We start from the raw sequence: 21,145 nt of genomic DNA, 5'->3' as shown, positions 1-21,145 counted from the left end.
ATCCTCTGTGCTGTTACGTTCTGGGGCAGCAGGTTGAGGGTTGCAGATGCAAAATGACTCAATAAACTGATCCACAAGCCCAGTAATTTTGTGGGGATGGAGTTGGACTCCCTTCAGGTGGTGTCAGAGAGGCGGCTGTTGTCCAAGATAAGAACAATGCTGGATGCACTCTTTGACCTGCTGGCCAGTCACAGGAGATTACCCGAATGCACCGCTTAACAACACAGGAAATCATTCCTGCCCGTGGATATCTCCCTGTACATCTCCTCCATCGAGCGCACAGTACACAGTGCAATAGTTCCATCCTTTGGCACACAGCACAAAAAAACAAGTTTTACAGTTTAGAGTAAAATGCCATATAAATTTCATCTCTGTAATATTCTGGATATTTGTATATATTAGAGCTATTTCTTATATTTTGTAATATATTGTAATAATTATTTTAGTTCAGTCTGTCACTGTTCTCATTGTCTTGCAGCAACTGTTACAACATAATTACCTCAGGATTAATAAAGTATTTTGACCCTGATTAAATGGAAAATGCTGCAAAAATATAAATCGATAAAAGTTCAATATAACACAATGGAAACAGATAAAATATAATAGAAAAAAACCCACAAATCTGAGCAAACACAACACTGGAAGTCTTTCTAGAGAGACAATAAGATGACAGAACAGCTACAGAAGTAACAGAAACTAAAACATGAAGGACTGCACTGAGACATGCTCGAAAGACGTGGAGAATTCGCCTGTGCTGTGATTCTATATTTATATTATACATTACTGTCGATAGATCTTTGCTATTGGCTGTTTACTGTTAGCTTGTCACAGTTTTTCTGTTTGCTTTGTTTGTTTGTTTTTTTACTTTTTCGTCCCAGTTACTTTGAGAGAGAATTTTGTGAGAATAATGTACAATAAGATATAACTTTTAAACTGAAAAAATCATTGACAATCAGCAGATATTTTTATAATTCCAAATAGTGTTTCAGGGCAAAAGCTTTAAAATAAAAGGAGAAGAAAAGTATCTTGTTAGCATATGAGTTAAATAAAATGACGACTTCAATTGATGAACATTTGGAAAAAGGTACATTTGAAGATTTGTGCACTTGATAGCACATAATACTTACCAGGCTTATAGCAGTTTTGTTGAACAGGCAGACTGATCTCAGAGCTGATGATGTTAGAAACATTGCAAGAGAAATGGCCGTTTGCCACGTCTTTGGCTACTCTCATCACCGTCTTCCCTTTTTCTGCCAACCATTTAGCATTCATTAACCATTCGATCGTGTCATCCTGTGGGAGAAAACTCAATGTGTGGATTAATTGAAGGCTTTGAGTGTAAGTCTAACATAAAAAGCCAAACTTGGCTAAACTTAGTAATATATTTATCTTTTCCTACACTCTGGTTAATTCCCCAGCCTATATAATTAAGTAATAGACGCATAGAGACTCAAACTGTGCTGAAACAACATTTGTGAGTGGATGCTTATTGACAGCACAGGTAAAAACTTGAATTAGTTTCAGTAGATGAGAAATGAGGCCTTTGTCTACATAATCTTCAGCAGTTTAATTATGAGTAAGCTACTTAATGCTCAAAATGAAATTTAAATAATGTAAATTTAAATAAAACATTAAATGTGTAATATATATATATATATATATATATATATATATATATATATATATATATATATATATATATATATATATATATATATATGAAGCATAAAATGTAAATATTGTACTGACCTGACCAATATTGCAACTAAAACTGACATTTTTTTGTGCCTCAATACACGTCATCGTCACTTTGGGCTTCTTCACGGGGTCTGAGCAAAGAAAATTTATATCAACATTATATAAACTAATGCTGATAATAACAAGTACTGTTGATTGATAAAACTGAACAGTAACTTTAAAATAAAAGCAAACACTTAATCACAGAGTGTGACTGGAACAGCTTCTGATACATTAGCACACTTGGTTGTTATAGAAGAAGTACAAACACAATAAATATATGTATAATGTGTTGTTACTTACCTAATACACATAAACGCACACTTGGTAAATGTCCCACATTTAGTCCATCTGCATTGGTAACCTCTGGGATGTATCGTCCTGACATGTCTTTGGTCAGTCGTGTCAGCTTCAGTGATCCAGTTGAATCCACATAATCATTTTTCCCCGTGATCACATATTTACCTCTGCGATAAAAGATTATGGTTCTGTCCTTGAACCATCTCAGGTTAGCTGACTCCTTCAACTCATGTTTAAGGGGCACAGTAAAGCTTGAGCCTGTTGCAGCATAAACACAATCATCCTGAGAGCCTTTGAAACAGAAAAGAAGGTGAGGAATCAGATGATATAATCAGATAATATTAGAAAAGCAAATTATGTGTTTGTAATTGCTTAAGAACTACAAAACCTTAACGTTTTTATTTAAAAAACAAGAAAAAAATATAGTACAGTGACAGACAGACAGACAGACAGACAGACAGACAGACAGACAGACAGATAGATAGATAGATAGATAGATAGATAGATAGATAGATAGATAGATAGATAGATAGATAGATAGATAGATAGATAGATAGATAAAATCATAATCAGTAAGATTGGATTTTAGAGCTAAAAAATAAACCAGACAGAATAATAAGATTATTTGTACCGTACCTGAGGAAGCACTGAAGTAGCAGCAGAGCAAAAACACAGCAATGGTGGCAGCAGAAACCATCTTCTTCACTAATCTAATCACACTGGGCTAAAAAGAGCCGCCACTTTGCAGTATCAGTGTTATTTCCTGCCAAAGCGCAGTAACATTACATATGCATGTGTGCCATCATACAAGTGTATGTATGTGCATGTATGGTTTTAAAAGGAAATGACCAAAGAGGCCTCATCTACTTTCACAAACCAAACACTCAGAACACAGACTGTGCATTTTGGTTTAGCTTTTTGCTTCAGAAAGCAAACATAAATATAGCCAAAAGATTCTCAACAGGTAACCAACAAATCAAATGCTAAACTACTATAAAATATACATTAATGTTTTGAAATAAATTGTTTTCATAAACCTGAATGTATAAACTGATTTATCTTGTGGCTGCCATAGAATCCTATCATTTGAACCTGATTTGTTTGGCCTTACTCAACCAGCAGAATGGCCGATCTGGAGGCAACGTTTTTCCTGCTTTTGAGTTGCTACTAAACTGGACCAAGAGACAAACAATATGTTAAGGATAATTCGTATAAAATGTTTGAGCCCAGGCATTACAAAATTCACAAATGTCCATCAACGTTCCCAACGCCTTGGCGAGAATGTAGAAGCTAGGAGACTATTGTGATTTTGGTGCCAATAAAGATGTATAGATATGTGATTGCAATATAGCCGATAGTGAAGAGCCCCAGAGGCTGCAGCTGGAGTTCAACTTAACCCTGAGAAAAGGTATTGGTACATGAAGTGTCAGATATGAGTGTAGCTTGTCAGTCCAATGTGTTCATCAACAATTGTAGGAACAGTGGAGACTGTGTTACCGACTGCACTGATGGAAAATGGCTTGTGCAGTTGCCAATTAATGGTACATCTGAGACATTTCCGATTAGCACAGATAACATTAAACTGTTAATATTAAAAGAAAGGGATGCCCAAACTCATTTTGGATACATACATTAAGAGGTCCATTTACTAAAGATGTACTTGGAGAACAGGTACTGGTATGATGAATTTAATTCTGATGAACTCAGAATGTAAAATAAAATCTTCTTCAGTGGTTATTTGATTTTTATTCACAACTGAATTCATTTCATGCCAATAGCACTGTTAGAAATATATCTACCTAGAAAATTGGTGACTTGTTCAAGACTTATTTTACCCACTGTATGCAGATCAACTGTCTGCATACTCTTGAAGATGTGCACTATTGTGCACCAGGAGGAACTCAGGACCCACTAGTCTGACAGTAGATCCAAGGATTTCATCTGGATATCTAATAGCAGTAAGGGTACCATTGCCTAGGCTGTAGAGTCATGGCCGAGGCCAACCCAGACAACCAGACTCAAGTGCAGATCACACAGTGAGGCACGGGTGAGCGTAATTAACAGAACTTTATTTTCAAGGGGGAGACCATAATGCAACTGTGAACTATGAAAACACTGAACTAAGAGAAATAACATGAGACTTTAATAACCTTAGCAAACAGGAGTGATACTGAACTACGTGAAATACTAGATTTACAAAGGCAGTGGGAATTCTAACAAAGGAAACTGGTACAGGGGCACAGAACAATACCACTTTACAATACCGCTTTGCAATACCACTATTCATTCACTCTCACATTCATACACTGGTGGAGGCAAGCTACAGTTGTAGCCATGACCGGTTTGGTAGTACCAGTCATGCTGAACGATGTTACAGGCAGCATAAGCTGGCCAATTACAGTGGGGCAAAAAAGTATTTAGTCAGCCACCGATTGTGCAAGTTCCCCCACTTAAAATGATGACAGAGGTCAGTAATTTGCACCAGAGGTACACTTCAACTGTGAGAGACAGAATGTGAAGAAAAAATCCATGAATTCACATGGTAGGATTTGTAAAGAATTTATTCGTGAATCAGGGTGGAAAATAAGTATTTGGTCAATAACAAAAATACAACTCAATACTTTGTAACATAACCTTTGTTGGCAATAACAGAGGTCAAACGTTTACTATAGGTCTTTACCAGGTTTGCACACACAGTAGCTGGTATTTTGGCCCATTCCTCCATGCAGATCTTCTCGAGAGCAGTGATGTTTTGGGGCTGTCGCCGAGCAACACGGACTTTCAACTCCCGCCACAGATTTTCTATGGGGTTGAGGTCTGGAGACTGGCTAGGCCACTCCAGGACTTTCAAATGCTTCTTACGGAGCCATTCCTTTGTTGCCCGGGCGGTGTGTTTTGGATCATTGTCATGTTGGAAAACCCAGCCTCGTTTCATCTTCAAAGTTCTCACTGATGGAAGGAGGTTTTGGCTCAAACTCTCACGATACATGGCCCCATTCATTCTGTCCTTAACACGGATCAGTCGTCCTGTCCCCTTGGCAGAAAAACAGCCCCATAGCATGATGTTTCCACCCCCATGCTTCACAGTAGGTATGGTGTTCTTGGGATGCAACTCAGTATTCTTCTTCCTCCAAACACGACGAGTTGAGTTTATACCAAAAAGTTCTACTTTGGTTTCATCTGACCACATGACATTCTCCCAATCCTCTGCTGTATCATCCATGTGCTCTCTGGCAAACTTCAGACGGGCCTGGACATGCACTGGCTTCAGCAGCGGAACACGTCTGGCACTGCGGGATTTGATTCCCTGCCGTTGTAGTGTGTTACTGATGGTGACCTTTGTTACTGTGGTCCCAGCTCTCTGCAGGTCATTCACCAGGTCCCCCCGTGTGGTTCTGGGATCTTTGCTCACCGTTCTCATGATCATTTTGACCCCACGGGATGAGATCTTGTGTGGAGCCCCAGATCGAGGGAGATTATCAGTGGTCTTGTATGTCTTCCATTTTCTGATGATTGCTCCCACAGTTGATTTTTCACACCAAGCTGCTTGCCTATTGTAGATTCACTCTTCCCAGTCTGGTGCAGGTCTACAATACTTTTCCTGGTGTCCTTCGAAAGCTCTTTGGTCTTGGCCATGGCGGGGTTTGGAGTCTGACTGTTTGAGGCTGTGGACAGGTGTCTTTTATACAGATGATGAGTTCAAACAGGTGCCATTCATACAGGTAACGAGTGGGGGACAGAAAAGCTTCTTACAGAAGACGTTACAGGTCTGTGAGAGCCAGAGATTTTCCATGTTTGAGGTGACCAAATACTTATTTTCCACCCTAATTTACGAATAAATTCTTTACAAATCCTACCATGTGGATTCATGGATTTTTTTTTCACATTCTGTCTCTCACTGTTGAAGTGTACCTCTGGTGCAAATTACTGACCTCTGTCATCATTTTAAGTGGGGGAACTTTCACAATCGGTGGCTGACTAAATACTTTTTTGCCCCACTGTACATCACTGCTCCAAATGCGTCCTTCATTTCCCCAAATTTGAAGGATGGGTCGGTGTATCCTTTGTGGCCCAACATATCCCAGAATTCATAGCGCGGCGTTGAGTGTGGATAATTTAAAAAAAAAAAAGGCGGATGGCTGAAACGGGGCAGCCGAAGAATAAACTTTTAAAAGAAAGTACTGAATATTATGCCACTTATTTATGTGCATATGTTTGACAACGAAGAACTTTAAAACATTACTATTGGCCACATGTCGGCAAAGTTATGTGACATTAGTGATGTTAGTACTTGCAGAGTCAACTTGGTTTTAAAGCCATCCATCCATCCATCCATCCATCCATCCATTCGCTTCCGCTTATCCTTTTCAGGGTCGCGGGGGGCGCTGGAGCCTATCCCAGCTGTCATAGGGCGAGATGGCCATGAGGACCATTCACAGAGAGTTGGGGAACGGCTGCAATCACAGCATTGTAAGATGGTGAAAGATGTACCCTTAGGCCCCTTCCTCGATTCAGAGATGGTCTTTCCCTTTCCATGTAAATGGCCCTCTTGACAAGAAGGCCCTGAGTAAAGATGGTTATCCCAGCTGAACTTTTGTCAAAGCTGGGAAGGCGCCAAAAGAAGGCTCCAGCCAATCCAGGAGAGAAGGACAACTGCTGCCTAAGCGAAAACCTGTAGTGTTCCTGTATGAGTCAGGAGTATCGGAGCACTTGAGACGCATTTTTCTAAACACTACATCTCTGTGGGTTTCAAATCCCAATTGGTCCACCCCAAGGATCGGGTCCCCCAACACAAACAGAGTAACATACTGTACGCTGTTAAGTGTCATGAGAATTTGCATAATTATGGGAAATGAACTGACCTCCCAGCCCATTGTTCCCTCAGGCTACGTCCACACTAATTCATTTTCGTTTGAAAACGCATCATTTTGTCTTCGTTTTGGCCTCCCGTCCACACTGAGACAGCGTTTTTTTTGCATTAGTAGCACTGCTGTGTTTGTTGCATCATATTGCTCATATGCTTTATATATTCTGAGGTAAGTTGATCTATAGTGTTACATCATATTCTATAAGGATGTTATGTGTTTGTATACTTTCTGCCCAGTTTGACCCATTTAGCAGAAGTCAGCCTGTTTAAGGCTCTGATATCTATTCTGTATGACTTAAAGCAGTTATGACATGGTCTGATTTTCTCACCCAATAAAGGAATACAGTGGGGCAAAAAAGTATTTAGTCAGCCACCAATTGTGCAAGTTCCCCCACTTAAAATGATGACAGAGGTCAGTAATTTGCACCAGAGGTACACTTCAACTGTGAGAGACAGAATGTGAAAAAAAAATCCATGAATCCACATGGTAGGATTTGTAAAGAATTTATTCGTGAATCAGGGTGGAAAATAAGTATTTGGTCAATAACAAAAATACAACTCAATACTTTGTAACATAACCTTTGTTGGCAATAACAGAGGTCAAACGTTTACTATAGGTCTTTACCAGGTTTGCACACACAGTAGCTGGTATTTTGGCCCATTCCTCCATGCAGATCTTCTCGAGAGCAGTGATGTTTTGGGGCTGTCGCCGAGCAACACGGACTTTCAACTCCCGCCACAGATTTTCTATGGGGTTGAGGTCTGGAGACTGGCTAGGCCACTCCAGGACTTTCAAATGCTTCTTACGGAGCCACTCCTTTGTTGCCCGGGCGGTGTGTTTTGGATCATTGTCATGTTGGAAGACCCAGCCTCGTTTCATCTTCAAAGTTCCCACTGATGGAAGGAGGTTTTGGCTCAAAATCTCACGATACATGGCCCCATTCATTCTGTCCTTAACATGGATCAGTCGTCCTGTCCCCTTGGCAGAAAAACAGCCCCATAGCATGATGTTTCCACCCCCATGCTTCACAGTAGGTATGGTGTTCTTGGGATGCAACTCAGTATTCTTCTTCCTCCAAACACGACGAGTTGAGTTTATACCAAAAAGTTCTACTTTGGTTTCATCTGACCACATGACATTCTCCCAATCCTCTGCTGTATCATCCATGTGCTCTCTGGCAAACTTCAGACGGGCCTGGACATGCACTGGCTTCAGCAGCGGAACACGTCTGGCACTGCGGGATTTGATTCCCTGCCGTTGTAGTGTGTTACTGATGGTGACCTTTGTTACTGTGGTCCCAGCTCTCTGCAGGTCATTCACCAGGTCCCCCCGTGTGGTTCTGGGATCTTTGCTCACCGTTCTCATGATCATTTTGACCCCACGGGATGAGATCTTGCGTGGAGCCCCAGATCGAGGGAGATTATCAGTGGTCTTGTATGTCTTCCATTTTCTGATGATTGCTCCCACAGTTGATTTTTCACACCAAGCTGCTTGCCTATTGTAGATTCACTCTTCCCAGTCTGGTGCAGGTCTACAATACTTTTCCTGGTGTCCTTCGAAAGCTCTTTGGTCTTGGCCATGGCGGAGTTTGGAGTCTGACTGTTTGAGGCTGTGGACAGGTGTCTTTTATACAGATGATGAGTTCAAACAGGTGCCATTCATACAGGTAACGAGTGGGGGACAGAAAAGCTTCTTACAGAAGACGTTACAGGTCTGTGAGAGCCAGAGATTTTCCTTGTTTGAGGTGACCAAATACTTATTTTCCACCCTAATTTACGAATAAATTCTTTACAAATCCTACCATGTGGATTCATGGATTTTTTTTTCACATTCTGTCTCTCACAGTTGAAGTGTACCTCTGGTGCAAATTACTGACCTCTGTCATCATTTTAAGTGGGGGAACTTGCACAATCGGTGGCTGACTAAATACTTTTTTGCCCCACTGTATTTCATATATCAGTCTACTCTTCATTTTATCAGAAACAGTTATCACAGCTCGTAAATTGTCTTTTTACACATGTTTGTAAGCACTGAGCCACATTTACTAATGCCAACATAATAAAGGAGCAATATTTGTCTCTTATATATAATACATCTATATATACACTGTCAGAGATACTTGTCTTTGAGTGAAGATTTAAGGTGATAGGAAATATAAATAACTGCAACTTCAATCTTTACTGAGGCTCAGTATTTGACATGGAGTTCAAGTTCACTGCTGCAATAACTAAAGTTTAATATAATAATAACTTTAATATTGGCCATATTATGTTTACATTACCAAAGTGAGATGACTTTAGTCTCATGAACAACATAAGCTAATTTTTATTTACTAGCTAATCTTAAAATGACTATTCAGCACAGAAATGAAGCCCAACAATCATGTTCTTATAGTCCCGTGGTGTCAGCCTCAGATACTCAACAAATCAAACAAAGCTCAAATAAAAACAAACAAATGAACATAAAAAATGTCTCTGTCAAACAATGCTGTATGAAACGTTTCCAGCGATTAGTATCATGGTACTAGGCAACCTGAGCAGCTCGACGGAGGCTAGACCGTCCCATGTCACAAACCTCGCACTTCGCTACGTCGGCCGCGTCCTCCGAAGACCGAGAAGGCCGGGTCCTCCGAAGGATGCAGACCCTGAATTGGGACACAGCTATAACGTTGTTACCGGCTTCTCCAGACCTTTTCACATCTGTCACATGTGCTCCGGGTGAAGCTGCTATCTGGGAACCCATGGTAGACCTGCCAAATCTGGTATTCGATGGCAAATTCCAGTTGAACGCAATGGTGTTGAGCATTGAGCACAGGACCCACCAGAGGACAGCAGGCCCTTAAGCCACTCTCATGAAGTGTGTTTCAGATTATTTGGACATTCACACCAGTGTTCTCCTGGAGGTCATATCGTAGCTCTGGCACTGTTCATCCTGTTCCTCCTTACACAAAGGAGCAGATACCAGAGCAGTACTAGTGGATTTTGTAGATATTAAGAATGAGCGAGGATGAAAACTTCAATGAGCATTACATGAAAAAGTTATGTAATTTTTATTACATCAGCATTTCTGTACAATAGAACACCTGCAGTTAAAAAGGCCAAAACTATAATGATGAGAAGATTTATAGCTTATCTCTGAAGGTTTGGCACGATGAAAGGTAGGAAAAAACCCTTTTGGTTTATGTGTTACCCGACACTATAACAATAATGGAACACAACAGTCTCCTTTGTTAGACCTAATAGGCGACATCTCGGTTTCACTCTGACGTGTAACCTTAAAACTGATTAAAACGACAACTACACAAAATTAAAACAGCCACAAAGAACTGTTTTTGTCCTGCTGTGAGCAAAGATGGTAGTGAGTGCAACAAAATGTTTTATGAGTGTTTAAGAGAAAAAGGCTCTCTAGGACTATGTGTGTATGTGGTCTATAATATGCCACTTCTCATGTGTGGTTTAACACTCACTGCAGATACTGAACGCCTGGGGGGGTAAGGGTATATTTTTCTTCTATACCTGTTTGTATGCAGCTGGTGTGGGAACATAAACATCAAAAATCCTGTTTGTATAGACATGTTAAAATGCATGATTTGAACCTGAAAAAAAAAAAAAAATCAATAAATCAATAAATATATATATATATAATCATGTAACCCTTAAAGTGAGGCAGTAAGTGACAATTTCACAACCTTGTTTGTGCAGCTGCAGCACTATGACAACCATCTCTGGAAAAAGCATCATTTGACTTTATTATAGCCTTCTCATGATCAAATAACTCTATGAACTAAAAATATGGAAAAAAGAAACTTGTTGCCCACAGCAGCTCAATGTGGCTAACACTAGAATTCACCAGCTGACACCTCATCCTCATTCAGGTTTGACAGCGTTTCTAGTTGGTAATGGCAGATGCCTGAGCAGGAACTGAGGCTGCAGTTTGGAGAAGCCCTCAGAGGAGACTGATGGCCCATCCCCAAGAAGCATTGATGACTGTCTGTTACAAAGGTCGAAGACTCTAACTGGTAGGCAGGCTTAAGATGACGAGCGGCTCGTGACCTCAATCAGGTTGTCAGGGATTGCACTGAATGAAGTGCCAGCATTATTGAATGTGCCAACAAACATGAAAAAGGAACGCCAGGAAAAGAGATCAGAAGAAAGTGCAGATGATGAGAAAACTTGATGAAAGAGTGAGGGAACCTGAATCAGGTAGTGACTTGGTCGGGGTCTGAACAGAGGCTCTGGCGGTGAAGCATGCTGGGAATTTTTAGGCAGGAGATAATTGCTGACAGCTAAAGGCTTAAGGGTGAGTTGAAATTAAACTGGAAGATGCAGACGGGTTACCAGGCTGGCTAGTTTGCTTCATTTGAGTAAGGTACAGTGACTACTGATTGATTCCATAACAAATAAAGGTGATGTTTTCAGTTTTGGAGGTACTGGTTGAATTTGGAAGGTCACTTAAAGGAGCATCACCTAACACAATGAAAACCTACAAAACTAGCAGCTGTAGATCTGATCATGATCAAGCAGGACAGTTGATTATAGAAGATGTTGCCATTTGATATTGCAAGGAGATGTTGCCAGAACCACAAAAGACACTGTGTGCTCTCTATCACTTTAACTTCACTCGCCTCTGTCAGTGCGCCCCAGGGCAGCTGTGGCTACATTGTAGTGTAAAGCGCTTTGGGGTCCTTAGGGACTAAGTAAAGCGCTATACAAATGCAGGCCATTTACCATTTACCATTTAACACTGTGCCGTAATAAATAGGGGTGCAACGATACACAAAATTCACGGTTCGGTTCAATACTTTGGTGTCAGGGTTCGATATATTTTCGATACAAAAAAGATGTTCATGCCTTTTTAATTTGTCATTTATTAAAATTATAAATATATATTTTAACTCAAAAGTACAGTTTTTAAATTTAACCCTAACCCTTGTGCGTGTTTTTTATTTTGACAGCGAATGCGCACCTGCGGACCACTTATGTGCAGCCCTGGTTATTTAGCTCGTCATATTGCAGCCACAGAAATTATTTTGTCCATGAAACCATGAAGCTGCACTTTCTTTTTGCCTTATAGTCTGATTTGTCATAACTTTTCCGTTTTGTGGTAAGCTTTTCTTTGGCTGTCACTTCTTCACCCTGACCTGTCTTATTTGGCTCAGCAGAACTAAAATATAAATCCTGCTGGTTTTACACGCGCACTCACATAAGCTCAGCGATTCTCTGCGCAATCAACCTCTCACATGTTTAAGCTTGCTGCGGGAGATTTCACTTGTCATGTTTGCGTAGTAAGCTAACGATTGATAAGACGATGTCAGAGGAATTGGTGCACAAATTATCATCACTCACAGATCAGTGCTGTCGCTCTCTATACACAGTTCGCACGATTGCAAAGTGAAAGCAAAAAACAAGCGCAAATTCAAACGCGACTTCAATATGTCACATATTGACAGTGGCTCACCGATGCCAATGACATAATTACCCAGCTACATTTCCGAAAGAATGCAAAAGCATTGACATATATTTTTCCTTCCTACAATAGCCCGACGGGCAGGGAAGAGATAGATTTTGGTAGCCCGACTGGAAAAATCGCTAGCTCCAGGACGTCGGGCTAGCGATATTGCGAGCCCTGTATCTGATTGAGGAATCACTCATCTTTGGAAAAGAGAGTTTATTACAGAGAAATGTCTCTTTCCAAAATAAAAGCTATACTATCCGCTTCTTCTGGGCTATATTCTCAGCAGCATATTAAACATATCAGGTCCCCATAAGGAGAATCATGTGCTAACGGCTGTCTAAATGACTCGGGTAAAGTTAGTAGCATGCCTGTCGTTTTTGTCTGCTTCCACTTGTCTTTGCACTAGGATGATGTCGGCGTAAATGTGCAGTCATATTCGTTGTGTTCCCACTAGTGCTTTCAGGTTAATCTCGTTGAAATGACCTTAACGCCACAACACGGCAAATCTCCGTTAACGAGCTACCGCCGATCGCCCCGTGCATGGGGCTAGACGGCCAACACGTTAACGAGCTAACTGCGCTAACACACTAGTTCCCACCCATGTAATTAAGCATTGCATGGCACATCCAACATACTGTTTTACTTTAGTCCATGACTCGCTTACCTTCAGGGTCATACGTCACATGAAAACCAAAATAATTCCAAACACCAGATCTGAATGAGGGTGGGGGAGGTCCATGTTGCAAGGAGAGCTTAACTTCTGTCTTGCTAGCTTGCCCTGCGCTCTTCCTTCTGATGATGCTGTCTGTGTTGAGCGCTCAGTGGATCTGCGCTCGACAGTGCAGCCTAGGCGGAGTAGTCGAACGCAGATTCACTGAGCGCTCAACACAGACAGCATCTTCAGAAGGAAAGTTGATAAAATAAATTTTGTATTGTTCGATACATATGCGTACCGAACCGAAAGCACTGTATCGAACGGTTCAATATCGATACGAATATCGTTGCACCCCTAGTAATAAACTAACAGGTTATTGTCGAAATGTTACCGCGGGAAAAGCATTTTTGCAGCTCAATGTTGAAGCTGCAGTTAATAACGAAGGTTTGCATGTTTTCGTTGTAACATGTGACGTTTAGCACAATAATAGATATTAAACTGTTTGACATGTAGTTTTCTGAATTCATTTATGTTGGAAGTGATAGCAGAGCTGTACGTTTTCATTTTTTCAGAACATGGTATATCATGTTTAGGTGGAAACCAGCGAGTTAACTTCCTGCTAACTTCTAACTCTGTTAAATTTAATAAATTCTGTTTTCATGGATGCCTGGATGTCAAACTTAATTGTTACAACTGGTAGAGCAGCAACGCTGATCATTTTATTAAAGATGAAAGAATTTAGACAGTTTTTAACTCTCAGTGATGCCACAGTGTTCGTTTGACTTTGGGACCTGAAGCGGAGTTTTGGACCCAGACTACTCTGCGAGGCTCCCGGCTATGGTAGCCGAAATGCTCCGACAATCCATCAAGCAGTGCAGCTTCATAGCTTCGTACTAAAACTTTTTTTGACAGATTTTTGAGCGCCATGTACCACATAAAATCAGTTCAAGGTCAGTAAGCACAACCAGAATTCATTCATAAGGTGCACCGGATTATAAGGTATGCTGTCGATTTTTGAGAAAACGAAAGGATTTTAAGTGTGCCTTATAGTGCGGAAAATAAGGTAGACGACAGTATTCCAAGAATAATGTAGTTTTAATAATGTATCTTTTAAAAACACTGTAACACATGAGTCATTAGTCCATTAATGTTGATCAAATACTGATTAGCACTTGTTTAGATTTAGATTAGATTGCCTGTATGGATTCATCTCCTTTAACCTGCTCCATTATTGTGTGCACATTTAACCCAGTTTATACAGTCAGTGTAAACACACTAAACACACTGTTTCATCTCATCACTGAGGCTGGATAATGATTGTATTTTTTCTGTTGTCTCACTCAGAGGTTCTGGGATGCTGCTGGTCATGATGGTGGAGATCAGTTATTTGAGTGTTGCAGGCCAGCTCACTACAGCTGATGCTGACGTTGCTGCTGTTACTGAGGGATCTGCAAACGAAGCTCCTCCTCCTCTGTTAAAATAAGCATAGACAACAGGGAGAATGAGCTCAGTTCAGTTGTGTCAGTACTGCGCCAAATCACAACAATAGTTGCTGCGAGACACTTTATATTTTAAAGACCCTACACTAATCCAAAGAAACAGAGAAAACCCCAACAATCATATGACCCCCTATGAGTAAGAGCTTTAGTGACAGTGAGAAGGAAAAGCTCTTAACAGGAAAAAACCTCCAGCTCAGCGAGAAGTGGTCATCTGCCCCGACCCTGGTGTGAAAGGAGGAAAACAGGACAAAACACATCCTGTGTCTTCACATCACAATCAACTTTCAACATTTCTGGCAAAATCTGCCATTACTAAGACGCTGGCTTTGGCGTGGTGCTGTCAGCTAAACAGGGATGAGCCAGAATCGAACTTCATCTGCTTTCCAATCAACAAACTCTAAAACCTGAACACATAGGGTAGGTGTCACTCAGATTTAAAAAAAAAAAAAAGAAATCAAACCCAGACCACCCAGTCACAAAAAATTTTGTTTTGTGTGTCAGAACAATAAGGCTGAATGTCACAGCCAAAAAGCCACCAAAGGCAGATTACAGTGTAAACGCTGTCTCCAGGTGGATAACAGCAGGAGTGATACACCCCTGCTGTGAGGCCTGCAGGCATCAGGATTGTGATATTCTCCTTTAGCTTATAGTGGAAAGAAATTATTTTTTGGAGAGGCACAAATAATTTGTGTGGCATCTTATTTGATGCAGAACACCTGATTGTTCTGTAAATAGTTTGACATTTTTATTAAAACCTTGCGCCTTGGCTGCATTTCTAGGTAAAAAGAATCAGCTTTTTCTGTATGGTCTGGAAACAACAAATGACAACAACAAGGATTACCACAAAAAAAATACAAATATCTGATGGTGAAGAATGACAGCAAATTGTATTTGGCATTTTAAGTGGGACTAGAAATAGAAAAAAAATTAGTTCATTGTGTGAAGTTTAATTGCTCCTCATTTCATATAAGATATGAAATATACCCACAGGAATCCAGACGCCACTTGGATCAGCTTCAGAATAAAACAACAGGAGTTGAAATGTATTTCATTTGGAGATGAGTGAAATAAAAATGGACAGGTGATAGCACATGATACTTACTGGGCGTGAAGCAGTTTTGTATAACAGGGTCACTGATGGCAAAGCTGATGGGGTTAGAAACACGGCAAACCACAGGGGTGTTTACCACATCTACAGCTCTTTTTATTAGGATCTCCCCTGTTTCCTCCAACTGTGTCTCCGCACTAGTCCATTCAAATCTCACAGTGTTGTCTTTCTGTGGAAGAAAATATGGACAACAGTCTTTTCCATCTCTTTCCCTCACACTCTGCTTTTCCTTTCTTTTTCATGCTTTTTATAATCTGTGTAAATATTGTCACTTCTTCCCCTCATTACAAAAAGAAAGAAATGGCAGTTTGACAACCAAAATTCATAACCACATCTAAGTGCTTTCATCAGCACCAGAGTTAAATCTCTACCAGGATAAGGAAGTCTCTATAAACAGATGTTTAGAGGACTTTGAGTGCATTTCAAATGCTCCAATTATCAAGGCGAGTAAAAGAGAGTGGTTCCTCTCAGAAGCACAAACTCAGCTAAAACATTAAACAGAGATCAGGTTTAAGTAACATATGTGTAGTATGAAGAAACGCCAATCCAAACCTTGTGGATTCAGCAGTTTCTGTGTGAATGTTCTTAGGATCTGATGATTTACATACTGACTCTGTGTGTCTGAACTCAGAAAATACAACAAAAAATAAAGAAACATGAGTAAAAGTATTGCTGACAATAGAGCTAGTGGTATGGGCTCAAAATGTGGTCATAAATATTTTGTACTTGTAAAAAAGATTTGTATGCGTAAAAAGAATTTGTGTGTGCGTAAAAAAGATTTGTGTGTGGACTTAGAAAAAAAACCCCTGCAAGTTACATGTACGGATTTTTGACCCTATTTTTCTTCCCTTCATCTGATTGGTCAATGTCATGTCAATCACAAATGTAACAATCCAATCAGAGAACAGATGGGTTTGGCTGTCGAGGGGCGCTTTTTTGAACTGCAGGTCCTTGAAGGGTGATACCTTTTGAAGCTGGAGGATCGCTATATAAATATCCGATAGCAGCTAGGTCCCCTAACTTTCAGTAGCTGTTGAAAGGAAAAAGTTGTGGTATATCAGTGGTTAGAAATAACATTATTACTTTAGGATTAGTTTAACACAAAGTCAGGGCTGACCCAGGACCATTGCTGTGAGTCACAGTGCGCAGCATAAAAGTCCTTTCACATCGGATGCAGGATACGCTGCTAATGCTAACTGCTAACTAAAAGCAAAGGATCTAGAATTTGTTATGCTGGCTGCTGTGGGTTTTTGCAGCAGCTCTACCTGTACTAGATGCACCTGCTCCTTGTCTTTTCTATCTCTGACTTTATGTCCTCTACAAGAGTTTTTTTTTTTTGCTGGTTCTTCAAATGTTCAATAAAAACATGTATGCTAATTCATAACGAAGAAAGCTTTGTAATGAAGACTGTCATTTCCAAAACACTGCCCGCCCCCACCCCGCGGTCCGCAGCGCTGTTGAAAAGGCTGTGGAAGTCCCTGTATTAAACACGTAGACCTGTGACACAAAAATCACCAAACTCGGACGACCACAGACTGTTTTCCTTCGTGGTGATGAAGGACAACGCTGGGTTGGCATGTAAAAGGGCATTTATTCCCTTCAAAGACCTGCAGTTCAAAAAAAGCGCCCCTCGACAGCCAAACCCATCTGTTCTCTGATTGGATTGTTACATTTGTGATTGACATGACATTGACCAATCAGATGAAGGGAAGAAAAATAGGATCAAAAATCCGTACTTGTAACTTGCAGGGGTTTTTTTTCTAAGTCCACACAAATCTTTTTTAAGCACACACAAATCTTTTTTACACATACAAATCTTTTTTACAAGTACAAAATATTTATGACCACATTTTGGCACTATATACTAGTGGTTTCACAGACATTTTAAGCACATTTCAGTGTCTTTATCAGTAAGTGGAGTTGAATCTTCTGGAGGATCAAGATGTCTAAACTTGGACTATTTTATAACCTCCTCATATAAAACAGAACAGCTGCTCACAGCAGCTCAGCGAGGCTGAAATAACGAAAACTTTGTCTCCAAACTCACAATTATTGGTTCAACTCTTTGAAAAATATTCTGACCTGAAACCTGAAATGTAAATGAAACAGACTCATAGTTGTCCTCACCTGACCAGCATTGCAAGTAAAGCTGACTGAGTCAGAGTCTGTACACGTCATCGTCACGCTGGGCTTCTGCACACGGTCTGAGGTAATAAAATGTAATAAATAACATTATATGAACTTCTGCTAATGATGTATTAATAAAAATAAATAAATAAAACTTGCAAAACCAAACTGAACAGTGACTTTATATTAATATCAAACATTTTCTGTTGACAAAAATGTAAAAATTAAACAGCTTCTGATCCATCAACACACTTGTTATGAAATATATTTGCATATTTACATAACCAGAAAAATGTATGTATAATATGTTGTTACTTACCTAATACACACAAACGCACACTTGGTAAAGCTCCCACATTCATTCCATCTTCACTGGTAACCTCTGGTCTGTATCGTCCTGACTTGTCTTTGGTGAGTTGTGTCAGCTTTAGTGATCCATTTGAATCAACAGCATCATTTTTCCCCATGATCACCTGTTTCCGTCTGCGATAAAAAATTACACTTGTGTCCTTGAACCATTTCAGGTTATCTGATTCCTTCAACTCATATCTAAGTGGCACAGTTAAGCTTGATCCTGTTGCAGCGTACACACAATCATCCTGAGAGCCTGAAAGACAAAGAAATAAAGAGGAATTTCATGACAAATTAAGAACAGTCATGCTAGAAAAGCTCTCAACAGCCACGTGTCAGTTCATCAAATCTGAAGGAAATTATTATTTTTAATTATTACATGTTTTATCTTTAAAAAGGTGAATGAAAACCTGGTGTCAAGACAAGACAAATATGCAAAAAACATTTTTCAGTTGCTGAACTACGGCCCACAGGCAATGCTGCGGTGGTATACACACCACCACAGGAATCCAGACGCCACTTGGATCAGCTTCAGAATAAAACAACAGGAGTTGAAATGTATTTCATTTGGAGATGAGTGAAATAAAAATGGACAGGTGATAGCACATGATACTTACTGGGCGTGAAGCAGTTTTGTATAACAGGGTCACTGATGGCAAAGCTGATGGGGTTAGAAACACGGCAAACCACAGGGGTGTTTACCACATCTACAGCTCTTTTTATTAGGATCTCCCCTGTTTCCTCCAGCTGTGTCTCCGCACTAGTCCATTCAAATCTCACAGTGTTGTCTTTCTGTGGAAGAAAATATGAACAACAGTCTTTTCCATCTCTTTCCCTCACACTCTGCTTTTCCTTTCTTTTTCATGCTTTTTATAATCTGTGTAAATATTGTCACTTCTTCCCCTCATTACAAAAAGAAAGAAATGGCAGTTTGACAACCAAAATTCATAACCACATCTAAGTGCTTTCATCAGCACCAGAGTTAAATCTCTACCAGGATAAGGAAGTCTCTATAAACAGATGTTTAGAGGACTTTGAGTCCATTTCAAATGCTCCAATTATCAAGGCGAGTAAAAGAGAGTGGTTCCTCTCAGAAGCACAAACTCAGCTAAAACATTAAACAGAGATCAGTCACTGACTGGTGAATCTAAATGTGCTTTATAAGCTAGCTACCTCGTGTCCAGACTTGTGGCACAGAGTAAAAAGTCTTTCACTAAAGCGGAGGAGTTGATTTTGCCTGCCGCTGTACATATGTGCCATGAGATGATCGGAGAGGCTACTGCAAAGAAGCTACTGACCATCCCACTCTAACAACAATGTGAGCCACCATTTAGCGGACATGGCCTTAGACATACAGCATCAGCTTCTGGAAAGAATAAAAAGTAGTCCATTTTTCTCTTTGCAACTAGAGGAGCCCGCTGATGTCACGAATGGTGCATTGCTGCTGGTGTTTGTTATCACTGGGACAGCAGTTTGCATGCTGCTACCAACTCGAGCCACGGCTCAGGAATGTTTCACTGAGAACGACCTGGACTGGCAGAACTGTGTTGGGGTGTACAGTAATGGTGCAGCTTCAAGGACTTGCAGGCACCACAGCTTCATTAGGCAGATTCTTGACCGTGCACCAGAAGCTAAACGGACCCACTGTTTTCTCCACTGTGAAAGCCCTGCAGCAGCAGCAACAGAGATGTCACCAGAGTTCCACGAGGTGATGGATGTAAGTGTGAAAACTCTCAATTTCACTAAAAATAATGCTGTGAACTCCAGATGTTTTGCCAAGCTTTGTGAGGACATGGAAGCAGATCATGTCCAGCTGCTCTACCGCAGTGAGGTGAGATGGCTTTCAAGAGGACTGGTCCTCAAGCATTTGTTTGAACTAAGGAATGAGGTCTTTTCCTACGCAGAGAACATCTCCTCTTGCACATTATTATGCCAATTCAAAGCTTTCCTACCTCTGTGACATTTTTTCACTGCTGAACCAGCTGAACATCTCACTTCAAGGGAGAAACAGCAGCATGTCGTTTGTTACAGACAAAGTTGAAGCTTTCAAGAGTAAACTTGCTTTGTGGACTAAGAGGGCCCAGGAAAAGAGGATGGACATGTTTCCACTTTTGTCTCACATCTTGGAAAAATCCCCTCAGGTGAAGATCAGTGACTCTGTCTGTCAGCACCTTTCACCACTGACAGAGAAATTTGATGAATGTTTCCCTGAGGATCCCAGAGAAGGACATGTGGATTTTGGACCCATTTCCAGTGGATCCCATTTAAAATGATGTTGCTTTGCCCTCACATCTGGAATCCCAGATTCGGGAACTTTCCACCGACACCACTTTAAAGTTGCAGTGGGGCAAACTGGGCCGGGGCTCCTTCTGGATTGCTGTCTCAAAGGAGTACCTGTGTCTGGCACTGAGAGCTGTGAAACTCCTTCTCCCATTCACAACTACATATCTGTGTGAATCGGGATTTTCTATTGTGGCCACAACCAAGACCAAAGCCTGAAACAGACTCAGAGCAACACTGGAAGCTACTCTGAGAGGGAGCCTTTCCCCTATTCCACCCAGACTGCATCTGACCGTGTCTCAGAGGCAGGCTCAAGTGTCTCATTAAGAGGTGAGCATAAAAGGGGAGTTGCAGCTTGTTTGTTGTTGCTCATTTGTCTCAAATATAAAGAGTAACTTCTGGTTCTGCCAATGAAAAAAGGTTTACTGCTGAAGCAACTTTCAAATTCACTCACAGATTATCAAGTCAAGTCAAGTCAACTTTATTTGTCAATTCTGCCACATGTACAGGACATACAGAGAATAGAAATTTCGTTACTCTCAAACCCTAGATGAAATAGCAAATGAACATTTAAATATAAGAGAGTGATTAAAAAATGCAAATAAAATAATTAAAAAGTAAAAATTTAAATAAATACAATACAATTTTACGTATAACAAGAAAGCTATGCAATATACAATATACAATATTCAAGTAAGGGTAAATGACATTGAGTGTAAACCAGGCAGAGTAGTGCAAATAAGCAAATAGTGCAAATGGAGATTTA

General features: G+C 40.4%; 1 protein-coding gene across 1 annotated transcript in view; it reads right to left on the bottom strand.

Annotated features, from left to right (window-relative positions):
• LOC147302527 (uncharacterized) overlaps nucleotides 1-21,145 on the bottom strand; it is an 80,924-nt gene that overhangs the window by 3,512 nt on the left and 56,267 nt on the right. Inside the window, exons 31-37 of the mRNA XM_086283584.1 lie at nucleotides 18,717-18,891; nucleotides 18,068-18,355; nucleotides 17,749-17,825; nucleotides 15,616-15,790; nucleotides 2,041-2,328; nucleotides 1,750-1,829; nucleotides 1,128-1,293 (exon numbers count right to left, since the gene is read on the bottom strand). Coding sequence (XP_086139710.1) covers nucleotides 1,128-1,293; nucleotides 1,750-1,829; nucleotides 2,041-2,328; nucleotides 15,616-15,790; nucleotides 17,749-17,825; nucleotides 18,068-18,355; nucleotides 18,717-18,891 — 1,249 coding nt within the window. The remainder of the gene's footprint in view (nucleotides 1-1,127; nucleotides 1,294-1,749; nucleotides 1,830-2,040; nucleotides 2,329-15,615; nucleotides 15,791-17,748; nucleotides 17,826-18,067; nucleotides 18,356-18,716; nucleotides 18,892-21,145) is intronic.

Source organism: Aulonocara sp. 'chitande type north' Nkhata Bay, linkage group LG23 (assembly GCF_057382095.1).
Source record: "Aulonocara sp. 'chitande type north' Nkhata Bay isolate Kocher_YH1m ecotype deep benthic linkage group LG23, A_spYH_male_GT1.1, whole genome shotgun sequence".
NCBI lineage: Eukaryota > Metazoa > Chordata > Actinopteri > Cichliformes > Cichlidae > Aulonocara > Aulonocara sp. 'chitande type north' Nkhata Bay.
Note: the sequence above shows the minus strand (reverse complement) of the source record. Positions and strands in the feature narration are given on the sequence as shown.